The sequence below is a fragment of the Capsicum annuum genome, chromosome 1 (genome assembly GCF_002878395.1).
Source record: "Capsicum annuum cultivar UCD-10X-F1 chromosome 1, UCD10Xv1.1, whole genome shotgun sequence".
Taxonomy (NCBI): Eukaryota; Viridiplantae; Streptophyta; class Magnoliopsida; order Solanales; family Solanaceae; genus Capsicum; species Capsicum annuum.
In genome coordinates, this window is record NC_061111.1 from 177,356,817 (window position 1) to 177,374,445 (window position 17,629).

A 17,629-nucleotide genomic window follows, 5' to 3' on the forward strand; every position below is an offset into this window, starting at 1 on the left:
TTGTATTACTAATACTGTAACACCCCGAAAATGGGTCCCGAGACGTCACACGATGCTTAGGGCTACAAGTGACCCCAAGCTAACCCTTCTACTGGCATAACTCATAAGAAACTGAATAAAATACATAAATCTGAACTAAATAAGCGGAAGATGACTCTTTTCTGAATCTGATCAACACAGAACTAAATTAAAATGATTACAACTCTGGTTTTGCAAAACAATACTGGAGTCAAATACATTAACTCTACTAACTGTCTATGAAACCTCTAGTAGTATTGACTATAGGTAGCAGGGACATGACCTCCAACTATCCCAAATCAATACGAATGAATAAAAAAAAAATAATACTGCTCAAACTATATGACTGACTCGAGTCCTTGAATCAAGAGGACTCATCACCTGCTGATTGGAAGCTGCAAATTGTCTGAATATGGTATGCGTGCTACAACTGAACTGATACCTACATCATGAGACAATGTAGCACATAGATATATATGTGGATCAGTACTTTGAGAATGTATTGAGTATATGAGGGTGAAATGCATAAGTAAAACATCATCTCATCGTCATCATTTATAAAACAATGCATGCCAAATGTAAATGACTCACATAAGTTGGAATATCTGAAATACTGAAATTTGTAATCATGAATAACAAATCATACTTGAAAATCTAGTGAGCCATAACATTTAGTTCTAAAAGTTGTGTTAGTATTTTGTCTGTAAATCATAATGTCTAAGTGTAGAAAGGACTCACTTCTGTAACTGAAATCTATAACTAATATCTTTCTGTAAAACATAATCTGAGTAAACTTTGTGAGCCTTTACACTTAGTTTTCTAAACGAAAAAGGTTCAAAAATACCCCTGAACTATCTCAAATAGCTCAAAAATGCCCCTCGTTAGATTTTTAGCTCAAAAATACCCCTCCGTTAAATATTTGACTCAAAAATACCCTCCCTCTAACGAAATTCAGAAAAGGATTAAAAATGCCCCTAAACTATCTGAAATGACTCAAAAATACCCCTCTGTTAAATATTTGGCTCAAAAATACCCCTACCTTTAATGAAATTTCACCAAGCATGCCACCTAAATAAAAAAAAAACACGTGACTATGCCACATTACCATCCACATGTAAAATGTTAGTATTTTTTAATTATATGACATTCCTTTCTTCTTTATTTTTATTTTTATTATTTTTTTATTTTTATTTTTATTTTTATTTTTTTGCAAAACAGTGAAATGGAAAAATCAATAACCAATCTTTTGCTAATTACTTCATTAGTGTTTTAAAAGTTCTAGATTTCACCTTTTCATTAGTGTTTTAAAAGTTCTAAATTTCATCTTGTTATTGTCGTTTGAGATGAGGGACAACTTGATCTTGATCTGATGTTGACTCGAAAGAGGAGCTAGAATTTTAAATTTTAAGCTAGCAAATGTTGATGTACTAATAATTGGGTTGAATTTACTACATGCAAATTCTTTTTTAAAATAAATGAATTCCTTTTAACACTTGTTTAATCTTTCGAAATGAATTCATTTTTCTTAATTTAGTTTTGATGAATAATCTTATTATGTTTAGAACAAGTTTGAAAAGAAGTAAAATGATACTAAATATTGATAAATTATTATTTAATTATGTCATTCATTAACTTTTTGGAGATGTGTGCCACATCCAAAGATTCATTAATTTTAGATTAGAGGAGATATTTATTAAATCATTTTAGTATAAACATTTTGAGTAAAAGCTATCAAAGCCCAACACATCTTTTGAGTAACTATTTTGAAGTTTAGTTTGAAATTTGTTACTTTTACAAGTAAATCTTAATTTTAACTTTTATACTGGCCTAATAATTAATGAGTTTATCAGTTTAATTAGACTCTTTTGCTGGGTTTCACACTTTTAAACCTATTAACAGGAAAAAACTTATTTTTTAGATGATCAAAGGAGTTTGATAATAGCGATGTTACATTTAATAAATTTTTTCAAAAAAAGTATTATGTAACCACCGTTTGTCTATTTTGATTAAAAATAAAAAAGCCGTATAAATTTTGTTCGTTTCACTGACGTTTTTAAATAAAAATAAAAATAAAAATAAAGAAGAAAGAAATATCATATAATTAAAAAATACTAACATTTTACATGTGGATGGTAATGTGGCATAGTCACGTATTTTTTTTTATCTAGGTGGCATGCTTGGTGGAATTTCGTTTGGGGGGGAGGGGGGTATTTTTGAGCTAAATATTTAACATAGGGGTGTTTTTGAGTCATTTTAGATAGTTCATAGGTATTTTTGATCCTTTTCCGAATTTCGTTAAAGGGAGGGGTATATTTGAGTCAAATATTTAACGGAGGAGTATTTTTGAGCCAAAAATCTAACGATGGACATTTTTGAGCTATTTCAGATAGTTTAGGGGTATTTTTGAGCCTTTTCCGTTTTCTAAAAGCTTTTCTATTAGGCTTTACTATTAGGAAAAACTGTTATGCAAGAGAAAATACTTTATCTGAAGCTTATCTGTAAGGGTTTAGAAATTTGAAAACTTATTTTTCATGGGAGATTCTTCTAACCGACATAAACCATGTAAGCATTAATGGAGTCCAACGTTCTTGTCCCCCTAAGGAGGAATCCTCACTTTGGGGAGATGAGTCATACTCTTGCCAGGGAGTATAACCTATCTAAGTGACCACATATCCATCATCCACATAGAAGTGGGAATAATCTAAATCCTACGTGGGCACGTAGTTCTGAGGTATGGAACCGTAGTAACATACCCATCTCGGTGCTAAATATTACTCCCATTAAATCTGTATCCATGGAAATCCACTTCTAAAATAGTATAATGGTTTATAATGAAAATCAACTGTATATCTGTAAAGCTAAATATGTGATCTGAATCTGTAAAGTGGATTTCTAACTATTCTTGAAACAAAAGGTCAAATCTTTATCAATAATCTAAAAAGAATCTAGTCATAAAGTACTCATAGCATAATCAACCTTGAAATAACAATCTTTAATTAGGGCTTAATGACCCATGCATCAAACTCATGTTAAAATATCATAATATTCATGCTTAGTAATGTAAACATTTATAAATCAACTTAAAATCTGAAAATTTTTGCAATATGCATGAAAATATGAACACAGACATGCAATTCAACTTCTAAATCCCTTGAAATCTCATAATCTCATAAATAGCCATATTGAGTGTAAACCCTAACTTTAATTTCATGGAAAATCACATAAAATTCAGTAAATTTGTAATTAAAATAAGTTTTGGGCACAAGGATGAAAGGATTATCCTTGTTGAAAATCCCTACATACTTTAGTAGATGATTAGATAAAATATCTCATGAGTCAAGACATAATGAGGAAAGGTAAAGTTTTGCTTATGGAACATAATTTATTATTTGAAAGTTCTTGAGCTAGTTTTGCCTCTAAGACGAGGGTTATAGAGAATCTCATAAGTTGTATCAAGTCTTGCCTAGAAGACATAATTTGTTGTTTAGAAGTTCATGAGCTATGTTTCGCCTTTAGTACAAAAGTTATAGAGCATTTCACAAGTAAGACACGATGAGATAGTGTTAAGTATTATTCATGCGACGTAAAAAAAAAATTTAAAATTGTTTTAGCTGGATAAATATTTTTTAAAAATAGTTTTTTAGCTCCGTAAATGAATACACAGAAGTTTTATATCCATAAACGAATAAAGGAAATTCTTTTAGCTCCATTTATTTAACAAGACATAAATGATGATGTAATATTAAGGGAAACGTTCTGTATTAGATACGACTCATTTCCTTGATCAGACATGTTACAGGGAGGAATGAAGAAGCCTATGGGTCAGAAGGGCAAATTTGCCCCAAAAAATATTATTAAGGACTTTTTTTTTTACAATTAAATATCAACACCAGCTTCTACCAAAGTCAATTATGAACTACTCCGATTGATTTCAGCGGCTGATTATTTTGTCATCTCTATCCATATTAAAATATTTATATTTATAATTTATAATATAATCTATATTTATATTTATAATATATTAAATGTGTGAAAATTATTAGAAAAGTGATTTGAACTTTTTGCTCTTCATTAAAAATTCATCTATTAGAAAAAACTGTCTTTTTACTATTTTCTTTAATTTATTATTTAATTATTCATATAATATTTAAAATTAAAGAGTTCTAAAATAAATTATAAAAGAAAAATATGTTTTATAAATTAAGGAGTCATAAAATATATGATAAAAAAGTATTAGAAGAATTAATAAATAAGGACTCTAAAAAGTGGCAAGAGGTGAAAGGTAAAATTAAGTTGCTTTTCCTAAAATAAAAAACTAACATACTTTTAACCAAAAAAGAATTGTTTTTGGTAAAATAAAAATTAACATACTTTTGATCAAAAAAATCTCAGAAAATATTTGTCACACCTAAAAAAATTATCGTAAATACTACCATATATGCTAAACTTTGAAAATCAATAATCAAGCACATACTATCATAAATAATTTGATTTTTTTTTTTTACTTTTTCGCAACAGAATAATTAAAAAAAATTATATTTAGGTAATCTTTTTTTGGAAAAATTTTTTTGGGGCTTCTATAAATTGAGTTTTCTCCTAAAACAATGTAATAACATCACGTATATTCTTATAAATACTTTTTCCATTTTCGATGAGCTCTAAAGGTATCGTTTATATCATACTATTCTAATATCTCAATTATCATATTATTTTATTTTTAGTTTCTATTTTGTTCAAGTCTATATTGTTGATAATGAATGTTTGATCAGACTTTAAAAAGAAAATTGTGTTAAGGTTAGGTTTAATAATATCGTTGTAATATATCAATTATTGTAGTTTTTATTTTGTTACTATCTAATGGTAGATGAACGTTTAGTCGGACTTTGATGATTTTTTTGTAACGATTAGAATTTAATAATATTGTTATATATATCGATTATTGTATTATTTTATTGTATAGTTTACAGGTGGTAGATAAATAGTTGGTCAGACTTTGAAGAATTTATTAGTGGATTCAATTGGTGTGAATGAAAAATAGAGGGACACAACCTTTAAGGCAAAAACATATTGTTTTGGAAAAAGAGTGACCGTTCAGATAATTGTGTCTGTTCAGAAAAAGACACAATACTTTGAATGAACAGAGATACTCTTTCAAAGGATACATCTTTTCGGATGAACCATTACCAGCTTTCGAAAGAGGTGCTTCATGGCTATATAAACCTGTATTTATCCACAGGTTTAGGTACGAAAATTTTTCTGTAATAAAACTCTTCTTGTTTTTTTTTTTTTTTTTTAAATATACTCCGTGTGATCATCTAATCATTGAGTGGGTTAGAAGAGAATTCGATCGTTTGAGGTACCACTACAGTCGGATTGCTAGGTCATTTTATCGTGGGAGGAAAATTTCGCAACCTCGGGTACTTGAGGGAAATTATTTCCTTAAGGACACTTCGTGAAGTCAAAGGATTTGGCCTTTTCTGTTTCATCTAAATTTTAGAAGAAAAAAAAAACACCTTTTTGAAAGGTCTTTTTGATCTTATGTTAAGGATATTATAAAATTTCATAGGTGTTCTTGTTTTTATACTTGAACTTGTGTTGAAATTATTGTGCCTAAATACAGATTCTTGTATACCCGAAAACATTAAAAAATAACATTTTTATGTAAAGGTTTACGATTAATCATATTGTTTTTGTTATTATCTATTTAATTTTGTGATAGTTCACGTCGTAGGAGACGATCAAGATACTAGCACTTCACGCATGTTTAGATGCATAAAGCTGCCGATCTTCGATTCTTAAAGTTAATTGCTATTTTTTTCAATAAATTATTTTTCTTTTATATATTTTATGTCGATTGATGACTTAATATGAAGCACATGTGCAATGCACGTACACTTGACTAATATTTAAAATATCATATAATCTTATAATTATAAATATATCACATGAAAAATTAGAATTAAATAATTATTTTAAAAAGAAGTTAATGCCTTTAAACGGCTTAAAAAAGAAGTAAAAAAAACAAATTTAAAAAGTGAAAGTATGAGTCGAACAATATTTCTCACTATTGGTATGTCTAGAATTTTCATTATTCCACTTTGCCTTTTTTACCCTTCCTTCTCGATCTCTCTATGTAATAAAAAGATTTTTTTTTTTTCTTAAAAAGCAAAAATTTAAAAACCTCTCCACGTGGGGTTGGGCTAGCTTGAGTCTTGGTGTTTGGTTTGATACAAAATTAACCATAGTTAGACCCCAATTCCCCTAATGATGACTCCTAACCATGTCTAGTTTGATTACCTGTGTACATTTATGGTTAGGTTAACCCAAATACAAAAATAGTAGAAAAATAGTAAATAGAAACAGAAAAAAGGACTGTGTAATTCCACCCCAAAATTAGAAGAGACAGACAAAGAGAAAAAAATAAATAAAAAGAAAAGAAAAAAAAAAACTAAAAAAAAGTACTTTCTTTTCTCTATGCTCTTAGATTTATTATTATCCGACCTTTGATTTGCTCAAAACTTTTTAGCTCAAAATCTGGTATGTAAATTCATCAAAATAAATCTCTATATATTAAAAATTCTCACTCGCTTGTAACCGATCTTATCTAAAGTTAGAATCTTTTTTATTTTTTTATTTTTTTGATTTCTTGAATTTTCTATTTTTGTTATTTAATTTGGTGTTTTTGTAGTTTGGTTTGATTTTGATTACTGATTTTAATTGGGGTTGATCGGAAGTTTAATGGGTGTGATTTAAATTCATTCAGTATTGGGAGTTTGTTTCTGGGTAATTGCTGGATTACTGTTTAATCTTCTTGATTGATGTAACTTTACTTGTTGAGTTTTGTGAAATCAGTTCTTGAATTGTGGAATTTGATTAGATTATAAGATTTTAGAGTTACCCAGAATTAGATGATCATGTTTTGTTAAATGTATTTTAATTGGAATAACTGTTGTTTAACTTGGTTTTAGTGTTTTTTCTTATAGCTATGTGCATTGCCATGAGGTCATGTATTTTTGTTTTTTTATGATTTGTTTTGAGCTGAGGATCTATTATAAACAGCCTCTCTACCTCAGAAAAGGTAGTGGTAGGGTCTGTGTATATCCTACCTTTTCAGAGCTCACTTGTGGGATTATAGTGGGTGTGTTGTTGTTGTTTCAAGTTAATTATATGTTTGAATGTTTCTAAGGGAAAAATATGTGTTTGGCAGCTAAGTCATGGCATCAATGGTTGCAAAGGCATGTGCTACGCCATCGGGTCAATATACACCGGCGATGACAGTCTTGGAAAAAGGAAGTAGGAATAAGAGGAAATTCAGAGCAGATCCACCTCTAGTTGATCCAAATAAAATGATCGTTTCTCCTCAGTTTGAGTGCACAAGTTTTGAATTTTCAGCGGATAAATTTGGAATGATCCCTAGTCATGAATTGTCGAATGGTTGTGATATGTGTAGCTTGAAGCAAGACAGCTCGGAAAGTTTGAAACTTGACCTCGGATTGTCTTGCAGTGTAGGATCATCTGAAGTAGGTCCAAGTGAGAGTAAAGAGGAAGTTGAAACAATGGAAGAGTGCCATGATGCTGATTGGAGTGATCTTACGGAATCCCAGCTCGAAGAGCTTGTCTTGAGCAACTTGGATACAATTTTCAAAAGTGCTATAAAGAGAATAATGACCTTTGGTTACAGCGAAGAGATTGCCACAAAGGCTGTTTTAAGGTCTGGCATTTGCTATGGTTGTAAGGACATTGTGTCAAACATAGTGGAGAATACATTGGCTTTTCTTCGTAGCGGCCTAGACATAAACTCACCCGGAGATCATTATTTTGAGGATTTGCCGCAGATGGAAAAATATGTATTGGCTGAATTAGTCTGTGTTCTGCTGGAAGTCAGGCCTTTCTTTAGCACTGGTGATGCAATGTGGTGCTTGTTAATATGTGACATGAATGTATCTCATGCTTGTGCAGTGGAAAGTAGTGATCCTTTAAGTAGTTTGGTTGGTGATGGGATTGAAAATTCCTCTGCTTCTGTGCAGCCTCATTTGCAATCCGCGGCTAAAAGTTCCGAATCCAACACTAGAATTCCCTGTAAGCCAAATCCGTCAGTTGCTTGTGCACATTGTTCCTGTGAGACTTCCAATGTCGCTTCTGCTACTTCTGGGCATAGCTTTCAGTTGGAGGCATCCAGTATGACAGGAGTTCATGAAATCAAACGTAAACCTTCATTTTCTTTGAGTGGAATTATCCCTGAGAAAGATTCTTCAAATTCTTTGTTTGACACTGTTGATAAAACCTTTACAGCTACAAGAACACCCAATCCTCCAACTGTTGAGGAGGAGTATGTGGGTAGTAGAAAGGTATCTGGCATCACCAAAAGGGAATATATACTCAGACAGAAGTCCCTACATCTGGAGAAACATTACCGCACTTACGGTTCTAAAGGGATCTGTAGGAAACTCAATGGTTTTAGCGGTTTAGTATTCGATAATAAACTTAAGTCCATGGCAGACTCTGCTGGCATGAATATAAAGAACACTTCATTGAAGGTCAAAAAGATCTCTGTTGCTGGGAGTCAAGATAATGTACGCCATAGTATCTCAACAAATAATGGATTTTCTTCAACATCAGTTTTTGGGTCCGATAATGGCAATGGACCTGTTCTATTACCTAATGCAAATATCCCGTCTTCATCACCGCAAGTCAATATTTCACCTGCATTGCCTGCTGCTGATACTGAGCTATCGCTCTCATTTCCTGCCAACAACATGACCCCGATGCCTCTAAGTTATAATGCTGGCGGTGGTGTTTGTGCTTTTAATACGATTCCAAATGAAAAATCTATTGCTCAATGGGTTCCTCAAGAAAAGAAAGATGAAATGATTCTAAAGTTAGTTCCAAGGGTTCACGAATTACAAAGTCAGCTCCAAGACTGGACAGAATGGGCCAATCAGAAAGTTATGCAAGCCGCTCGTAGACTGAGTAAAGACAAAGCTGAGCTTAAGGCACTTCGGCAAGAAAAAGAAGAAGTGGAGAGGCTTAAGAAAGAGAAGCAGAGTTTGGAGGAAAGTACCATGAAAAAGCTAGCTGAGATGGAGAATGCCTTGTTTAAGGCTAGCGGACAAGTCGAACGAGCTAATGCTGCAGTTCATAGGCTTGAAATCGAGAATGCTGTACTAAGGAGGGAAATGGAAGCTGCCAAATTGTGTGCAGCAGAGTTAGCTGTGAGCTGTCAGGAAATATCAAAGAGGGAAAAGAAGACGCTCATGAAATCCCAGTCATGGGAGAAGCAGAAAGCCATACTTCAGGATGAACTTATCGCTGAAAGAGGAAAGCTGGTGGAACTGCAACAACAACTGGAGCAAGCTAAAGATGTTCTAAAACAGCTCGAGGTATGTTTACTGGGAGAATAAGATCATAAAGGCTTCACAAGATGCATCTTGTCAAAGAAACTTAGGCTTCAGTAAAAAGGCTGTATTGTCTAGTTAGGTACTATGACCTTTAGCCATTCGTGCTGTAGAATAAAGAGGATAAAATTTAACAGAAACAACTGCAGAACTTTGGTAAGAAGATACTAATTTACAAGCTTTATGATAGTAAATATGTTTAAGGTTATAGAAAACGCTTAAAATTGTGAATAACTGTTACCGTGATTCTCTGGCTCTCCTCAGACGTACCTCTGTGTCAGTCATTGACAAGCCGATATCTCTGTGATAGAAGCTTCATGCAATCTGACTCTTGCGGCCTTTTATTATTTGAGAGATAAACCTAATATGAGAAATATGAATGCATTTTTTGTATGTGTTCGCTTAAAAATGACTCAACGTGGTTTCTGAACCTCTAAGCAATCTCTCTCTCCCTCCAACTTCATTCTCCTAAGAGAAGGTTGTGGTGACTGGTAAATGCAAAATTATTTTTTATGTGTTCTTCCAGAATACGATCACCTGATGTCTATAACATGCATTTTAGGAATATATCTTCCAAGTTATGCAGTTTGAAAATCTGAAAAATGAACATGAGAACTTTTGTCCACTGGATTCTTTATCCGAGAATGGCTTGACTCTCGTCCACAAAATTTCTCCATGTATAAGCAAGAGTAAGGATTGGCATCTAAATGATGCAAGGATTTTCCTGTCTTTTTGCATTGTTCTGTTATTATGGGTGCATAGCATATTTGTTTAGAGCAATTTTCCTCACTTTGTAATAGCTTTTTTGAAGTGGATAACTTTTGTTCAAATCAAAGTCAAATAGATGTCATGACAATGGGAATGAGGTATCTCCACCTCTCATAATGTCTTGTTTTCTTTTTATTTTTATTATGAGAATGTGTTCGTGTTATATGTGTTGAATTCAATATGCTTTGATGTTGATGTCTGATATGGACATGATTTTTCAGAACACATCTCCTGCTCTATCTTGAAATGATTAACCTTAAAGAAACTTCTCAAATGGTTCTCAAGGCAAAATGATAATACATAGAATTACAGGAGTAGGTGTTGGCACTGACCTCTTACATGCATCACTGCAGTTGCGAGCTCTGAAAATGAGTTCAATTTGAAGAAGCTTGAACAGATGGTTTTTATTTCTTGCTTCACTTGGGACTTTACATTTTCCACCATCTTAAACTCTTAACATTACATCCAAGTTTGTTTTACCCTAGCCTAAGTATTGGTAACAAGCAGTACAGCATCATGAAGAAATAACTTTCTCAATGAAGCATATTTGAGAAGTTTGACAAGGAAGGGATAGCCTAGTGGAAACGACCCTCTATCTCCAACCATGAGTTCATGGGGTGGGGGTGGCCTGGGCTTGTTACCATCAAAGAAATTTCATGTCTTCTCCTTAGCGTTTTTGCCTTTTGGTATGAGAAATTGCTAACTGCAAACAATCAAGGGGAGTAGTTAGGTTGCAGGTCTTTCATAATACAAAGACCTTTGTACTATGGGCCAATCTTCTTATGCTAATGTATATTCTCCCAATGAGACAAGTGCATGATCTTACCGACTAGCCAATGTCTTGCAGGGTAAATGGAAGCAGGAAGAGAAGGCCAATGAAGACTTATTTAGGCAGGCTAGTTCAATAAGGAAAGAGAGAGAACGGATTGAAACTTCAGCCAGATCCAAGGAGGATATGATCAAATTAAAAGCTGAAAGTAGTTTACAAAAGTATAAAGATGATATTGAAAGGCTAGAAAAGGAAATATCCCAGCTCAGGCTGAAGACTGATTCTTCAAAGATAGCTGCTCTTAAAAGAGGCATAGATGGAAGCTATGCAAGCAAACTGACGGACCATAAAAATGCTCCATTACCAAAGGACAGTCAAATACCTTATATCTCCACATTGGTGACAGATTTCGAGGAATATTCTCAGGATGGAGGGGTGAAACGAGAACGTGAGTGTGTCATGTGCTTGTCAGAGGAGATGTCTGTGGTTTTTCTGCCTTGTGCTCATCAAGTGGTATGCATGACATGCAACGAGCTCCATGAGAAGCAGGGAATGAAAGAATGCCCTTCTTGTAGGAGCCTGATCCAGCAACGGATTTGTGTGCGTTATGCTCGCAATTAGAGTCGCTTCAGAGGAGTGAAAGCTGTCTAAATACCGATTCATGAAACTTTATAATGAATAATGCATTTGTGTGGCCCCTTCAAATGTCTGGACAATTGTGCTTGCAATATGTTACTTTTTCAACAATGAAAAATATAACATAAAAAAAAAGAAAAATAAGAACAAAAAGAGAAGAGTGTTTAGTGTGGCCTTTGTAAATCATCTGTCTTTTGAATAAAACTTGAGTTTTCCTTTTTATCCTGTTTTATGCATCTGTATCGACCATGTGCATTAACTGGACATGGTCATATTATGTTGGCTATTTATAAGAGTGGATGCTACATTTGATCTTTAGCCAAAATGCCAGAAAAATGTCCAAATAGTATACTGACTACTCCTTTAATCTTCTCTGATTTTGTGCATCAGAGTAAGGAGTTCTCTCATGCAGTTTGTGAATGCACTCTTGGTGCATTATGTAACACACTGCATATACTTTGCACTTCAATTTTCTCACTTAAAATGCTTTTCGTGGCCTTTGAAAACCACCTACGAATCAGGCCTCGACAGACGGAGATATCCATTGTACTGGTGGGAGATAACAAATATTCAGTGGATTGGTAGGTAGAGAGAGAACAGATATTCAGAGGATTGGTAGGCAGAATGGGAATATAATGGGTTTTTTGTTGTTGGTAGGCGCAAGTAATCGGTGGAATAGTCGAAGTGTGAAAAAATAAAAAGAAACCCCCAGCACACTAATACCTCTGAAAGTGTTTCTCCTTTCACCACTGCGACAACAAAGATCAAAGCTATAATGAGCAACCTACCCTTGGCTCACTCTGTTGCAGTGTTGCTGCAACTGTAGATTCTGATAAAAGACTGTTAATAATCAATTAACTTCAATACCATTGTGAATTTTGCAATTTTTGCTGAGAGAATAGAGCACATTAATTCAAGCTCTTAAAGAGTAGAGCATGATAATTAGTTTTGTTCCATAACAAATATCATCCTTATTCCATGAAAAAATCATCAGTGTGTTAAACTTCGTGTAGTAGAGCATGTTAATTAGTTTGGAACCTCCTACACTTACACTTTGTTTGGATGGTAGTTTGTCATGGTTTCATAATGTACGGTATAATATGGTATGGTATTGTACAGTACAATATAATACAATATTTGGATGAACTGTATCGTTCACTGCTGTGTAATAACAGTTTTATTGTTTGGTTTGACGGAATGGTACTATATTGTAACTGATAAGTTTACTAAAATGCCCTTAATTATTATAAATATTAAATTTATTAATAATTGTTAATAAAATAATTTTTTCTGTTGATCTGTCACAAATTATGTCATGTAAATATATTAAGTTGTTAAATTTATGTAAATTTTAACAAAATTAATACAAGAGTAGATCAAAATAAATGTAATCGGATTCATTTTTTTATAGCAATAAATTTGATTTCTTTTTAGTGTTTCTGAAACGTGACCACCAACGACATGTACAAGTTTGAATGCATTTTTTTGTGTATGCTACGGGTGTGTTTGGTATGAAATACAAAAAAAAAAAAAGGAAAACAAATAGTTTCTTACTTATTTTCTTGTGTTTGTTATGCAAATAGAAAAATATTTTTAAAAAATATTTTTATATATTTAACACAAAACAACGAGAACGAATAGGCTAAGGGGGTGGGGTAAGAAAGAATTATGAACTTTTTGTTAAAGAAATATTTGGGGGTGGGGTAGTGGAGTGGGGGTTCGAGGATAGGGGTAGGGGTTGGCTAAGAAAAAAATATTGAATTTTTTAAAAGTTGATTAAGAAAAAAATATTTTTTTGTGGGTAGGTGCATTGGGTTTGGGGGGAGGGGGGCTGGTAGGAGGTGGTGGTGGGGTACAATTTTTTTAGAACTTTTTAAAAAGTAAAAGAATTGATTCGAGAGAGGGGACGGTAAGTGGGGGTAGGGGGTACGGGTGGGGCAAGAAAAAGTTTTGAATTTTTTTATAAAAAATAATTTTTTTAAAAAAGATTGGGGTGGGGGTTTGGTAAGGGGTGGGGTCGGAGTCAAGGGAGGGTGGGATAAGAAAGAATTTTAGATTTTTTTAAAAAGAAATTTAAATAATATTTTTTTGGACGGGGTTGGGGGATGGGGAGGGGGATGGGAGGGGTAACTCATGGGGTGGAGGTCCTGGGGGGAGGGGTAGGAGTTGGAGTTAAATAATATAAGGTAAATGATAAAATTAGATTATATAATATTAAATAAGAGCATAATTGGAAAAAAAAAAAAAGCAAACCATGGGATACCACGAAATTGGTGCTTACATAATGTGAGGTTTTCATGGTTACCAAACCATGAAATTAAATCATACCATACCTTACATTTGAACAAACAATCAAAACAAACATAGTTCCTTTAGTAATCATACCATACCATACCATGGAAAACCACCATCCAAACAGTGTGTTAATATTAGAGGTTGGCTTAGTGGTTGAGGTACTTCAAAATTCAACTTGAAGTTTCAAATTCAAATCTCAAGCATTAATTTTTATATTTTGAACCCCCTTAGTGAAAGTCTAAATCCCTCACTGCTAATAGGGTGAAATTTTTGAATAATTCTAACAACAACAACATACCCAGTATATTCCCACCAAGTGGGGTCCGGGGAGGGTAAGTGTACGCAGTCCATACCACTACCTCAACATGAGATAGAGGGGCTGTTTCCGATAGACCCCCGACTCAAAATAAAGCAATTTAAGATAAGATAAGGAATAGTAATAAAACAAGAAGATATACTAGAAATTAACATACTCAATAATACCCAAAGCAAGATACTTCAAGTATACACCAAAACATACAACATCCTAACTCAGACTAACCTTCTACTCTAATTCGCATCCTTCACAACTTCCTATTCAGGGTCATGTCCTCGGTACGCTGAAGCTGCTCCATGTAATGTCTAATCACTTCCCTCCAATATTTCTTCGGTCTACCTTTACCTCGCTTGAAACCATCCCTAGCCAACCTCTCACACCTCCGCACTGGGCATCCATGCTCCTCCGCATCACATGATCGAACCATCTCAACATTGCTTTCCTCATCTTGGCTTCCACCGAAGGGACTTCCACCTTATCTCGAATAACCTCATTTCTAATCCTATCTTTTCTAGTACACCCACACATTCTTCAAAGCATTCTCATCTCCGCCACCTTCATCTTCTGAATGTGGGTCTTCTTAATAGGCCAACACTTCATCCCATACAGCAAAGCCGGTCTAATCACCACTTTATAGAACTTGCCTTTAAGTTTGGGAGGTACCTTTTTGTCACACAAGATACCGGAGGCGAGCCTCCATTTCATCAACCCCACCCCGATCCAATGAGTGACATCATCGTCAATCTCTCCATTCTCCTAAATCATCGACCCTAGATACTTGAAACTATCTCTCTTACTAATAGAATGAGTATCAAGCTTAACAACCACCGGACTCATGAGACACCTCGCTGAACTTACACTCCAAATATTCCGTCTTGAACCTACTCAATCTAAACCCTTTAGACTCAAGGGTTTGCCTCCAAACCTCCAACTTAGCATTAACTCCACTAAGAGTCTCGTCAATCAGGACTGCATCATCCGCAAAAAGCAAATAATAAGACACCTTTTCCTGAATGTGCCGCGTCAAAACTTCCATCACCAAGGCAAAAAGAAACGGACTAAGCATCGATCCTTGATGTAACCCCATCAAGACAGGAAAGTGCTCTGAGTCCCCTCTTCCGTCCGAATCCGAGTCTTGGCTCTATCATACATATTCTTAATATCCCTAACATAGACTATAGGTACACCTCTAGCCTCCAAACACCTCCAAAAAACCTCGTTGGGAACTCTATCATTGGCCTTCTCTAAGTCGATAAACACCATGTGCAAATTTTTCTTCCTTTCTCTAGACTGCTCCACCAGTCTCTTGGCGAGATGGATGGCTTCTGTAGTCGAACACCTTGGCATAAATTCAAATTTGTTTTCAAAAATAGTAACAATTCTCCGCAACCTCAACTTTACCACCCTCTTCCAAACCTTCATAATGTGACTCAAAAACTTAATACCCCTATAATTATTGCAATCCTAGATGTCGCCCTTATTCTTATACAATGGAATAATCGTACTCTACCTCCAAGCTTCAGGCTTCCTCTTCGTCTTGAAAATTATGTTATACAACCGAGTCAACCACTCCATACCTACCCCTCTTGTTCACTTCCAAAAATTCACCAAAATCTCATCTGGCCCCGTTGCTCTACCCCTACACATCCTATGAATTGCTCCCTTAACCTCCCCAACCTTAATGCACCTACAATAGCCATAATCGCGAAGCCTCTCAGAATACTCTAAATCCCCCAACACAATGCTAGTTTCTTTCCATCGTTCAGGAGCTTATGAAAGTAAAACTGCCATCTCTTCCTAATATGACCCTCCTCCACCAAAACTTTCCCGTCCACATCCTTAATACACTTCACCTGATCCAGGTCCTGAGTCCCCCTCTCTCTAACCTTGGTGACCCTGTACAACTTTTTATCCCCACCTTTATCATCTAATAATGTGTATAAACTCTCGAAAGCAATATCCTTAGCCCTCATGACCGCTAACTTTGCCTCTAGCTTAGCAATCTTATATTCCTCTTTATTCTTCCATTTATCTTTTTCGTACTTAGTCTCCGTCAACTTTGCATACACTCTCTTTTTGTCCTCCACCTTCTCCTTCCTCTTCGTTCCACCACCAGTCCCCTTGGTGCTTGCTTGAATGACCTCTCGAGACCCCCAACACCTCCCTAGCTGTCCCCTTGATGTAGTTGGAAGTCTCTCCCCACATACTATCTATATCCTCTCTACTTCCCAAGCTTTCCTCGCCATCAACTTATCCCCTATATCCAGTGCACTAGCCAAAGTCAACCTGCCCCATCTAATCTTCGGTTGATTCTCCATACCTCTTCTTCTCCGCTCTTTTATGATCCTCAAGTCCATTACCAAAAGCCTATGCTGGGTTGAAAGACTCTCACTCGGTAAGACCTTATAATCCTTACAAATACCCCTATCCCCTTTTCTAAGAAGCAAGAAGTCAATCTGAGTCTTGGCCACTGAACTACAGAAGGTAACCAAGTGAACCTCCTTCTTAGGAAAGTTCGAATTAACTACCACCAATCCAAACGCCCAAGCAAAATCCAAAAGTGCAACTCCTTCGACATTCATTACACCGAACCCATGTCCTCCATGCACATCATCATAACCTTTCGAAGAAGACCCTATGTGCCCGTTGAAATCCCCTCCCATGAAAAGCTTCTCATTACTAGGGACACTCCTCACCATCTCGTTTAAATCCTCCCAAAATCTCTTCTTCTCTTCATCATCCAAGCCTATATAGGGTGCATGCGCACTAATAATATTCCAAGAAGACCCTCCAATAACTAGCTTAATTGACATCATTATATCATTGACCCTCTTAACCTCTACCACTTGCTTTCTAAGCTCATCATCTACTAAAATACCTACCCCATTCCCATTTCTTACGTTTTCTGAGTACCTGAACTTATAACCATCTACTACTCTTGCCTTAGAACCTACCTATTTGGTTTCTTGGAGACAAGCTATATTAATTCGCCTTTTTCTAAGAATTTTCACTAACTCTAAAGACTTTTCCAATAAAGACCCTATGTTCCACGACCCTACTCTCAGCCTATAATTATCCTTAGCCCTTTTACCCTTCCTAACCCCACCCCCGACCCCAACCACGCCTCGCCCGAAGACATGAACCTACTCCAACACCATCAATCACAACCACCACAGACAACACCGACCAATAACACTAAGAGTAAAAAGCTTAGATAACAACCAAAAAAGTATTACCAAGTCCACACTTCAAAACTAATAAGAACAATAAAAAACCAAAATGCAAATAGGATTAATAAGTAAAACACTATTATGAAGTACAAAAATCAACAAGTAAATTGTCACCCACAATCCAGATAGTCAGCCAAGACGCGAAGAAAAAGGAATCAAATCAGGAATAGTAAGCAAAACAACTAGTAGCAGCCCCTAGAAT

At 34.9% G+C, this 17,629-nt stretch overlaps 2 protein-coding genes across 3 annotated transcripts; one reads left to right on the plus strand and one right to left on the minus strand.

Moving 5' to 3' along the window:
* The first annotated feature begins 6,382 nt into the window (after positions 1-6,382).
* LOC107856208 (putative E3 ubiquitin-protein ligase RF298) lies at positions 6,383-11,806 on the plus strand. 2 transcript variants are annotated; one of them, XM_016701194.2, is made up of 3 exons: positions 6,383-6,555; positions 7,226-9,398; positions 11,029-11,806. In XM_016701194.2, the coding sequence occupies exons 2-3, from the start codon at positions 7,233-7,235 to the stop codon at positions 11,569-11,571; spliced, it is 2,709 nt and encodes a 902-aa protein (XP_016556680.2). In that variant the 5' UTR covers positions 6,383-6,555; positions 7,226-7,232; the 3' UTR covers positions 11,572-11,806.
* A 4,115-nt stretch (positions 11,807-15,921) lies between these two features.
* Positions 15,922-17,010, minus strand: LOC107856206. The gene is made up of 2 exons (XM_047412263.1): positions 16,696-17,010; positions 15,922-16,365 (listed from the first exon to the last, which is right to left on the minus strand). The coding sequence occupies exons 1-2, from the start codon at positions 17,008-17,010 to the stop codon at positions 15,922-15,924; spliced, it is 759 nt and encodes a 252-aa protein (XP_047268219.1).
* Between the last annotated feature and the right edge of the window lie 619 nt (positions 17,011-17,629).

Excerpts from the sequence above, each read along its gene's own strand:
- LOC107856208 (XM_016701194.2), top strand. The coding sequence starts at position 7,233 with ATGGCATCAATGGTTGCAAAGGCATGTGCTACGCCATCGGGTCAATAT. Across the intron at positions 9,399-11,028 it reads ATGTTCTAAAACAGCTCGAG|GGTAAATGGAAGCAGGAAGA; the intron begins GTATGTTTACTG and ends AATGTCTTGCAG.
- LOC107856206 (XM_047412263.1), bottom strand. The coding sequence starts at position 17,010 with ATGTCAATTAAGCTAGTTATTGGAGGGTCTTCTTGGAATATTATTAGT. Across the intron at positions 16,366-16,695 it reads CGAACTTTCCTAAGAAGGAG|CTAGGGAGGTGTTGGGGGTC; the intron begins GTTCACTTGGTT and ends TCAAGGGGACAG.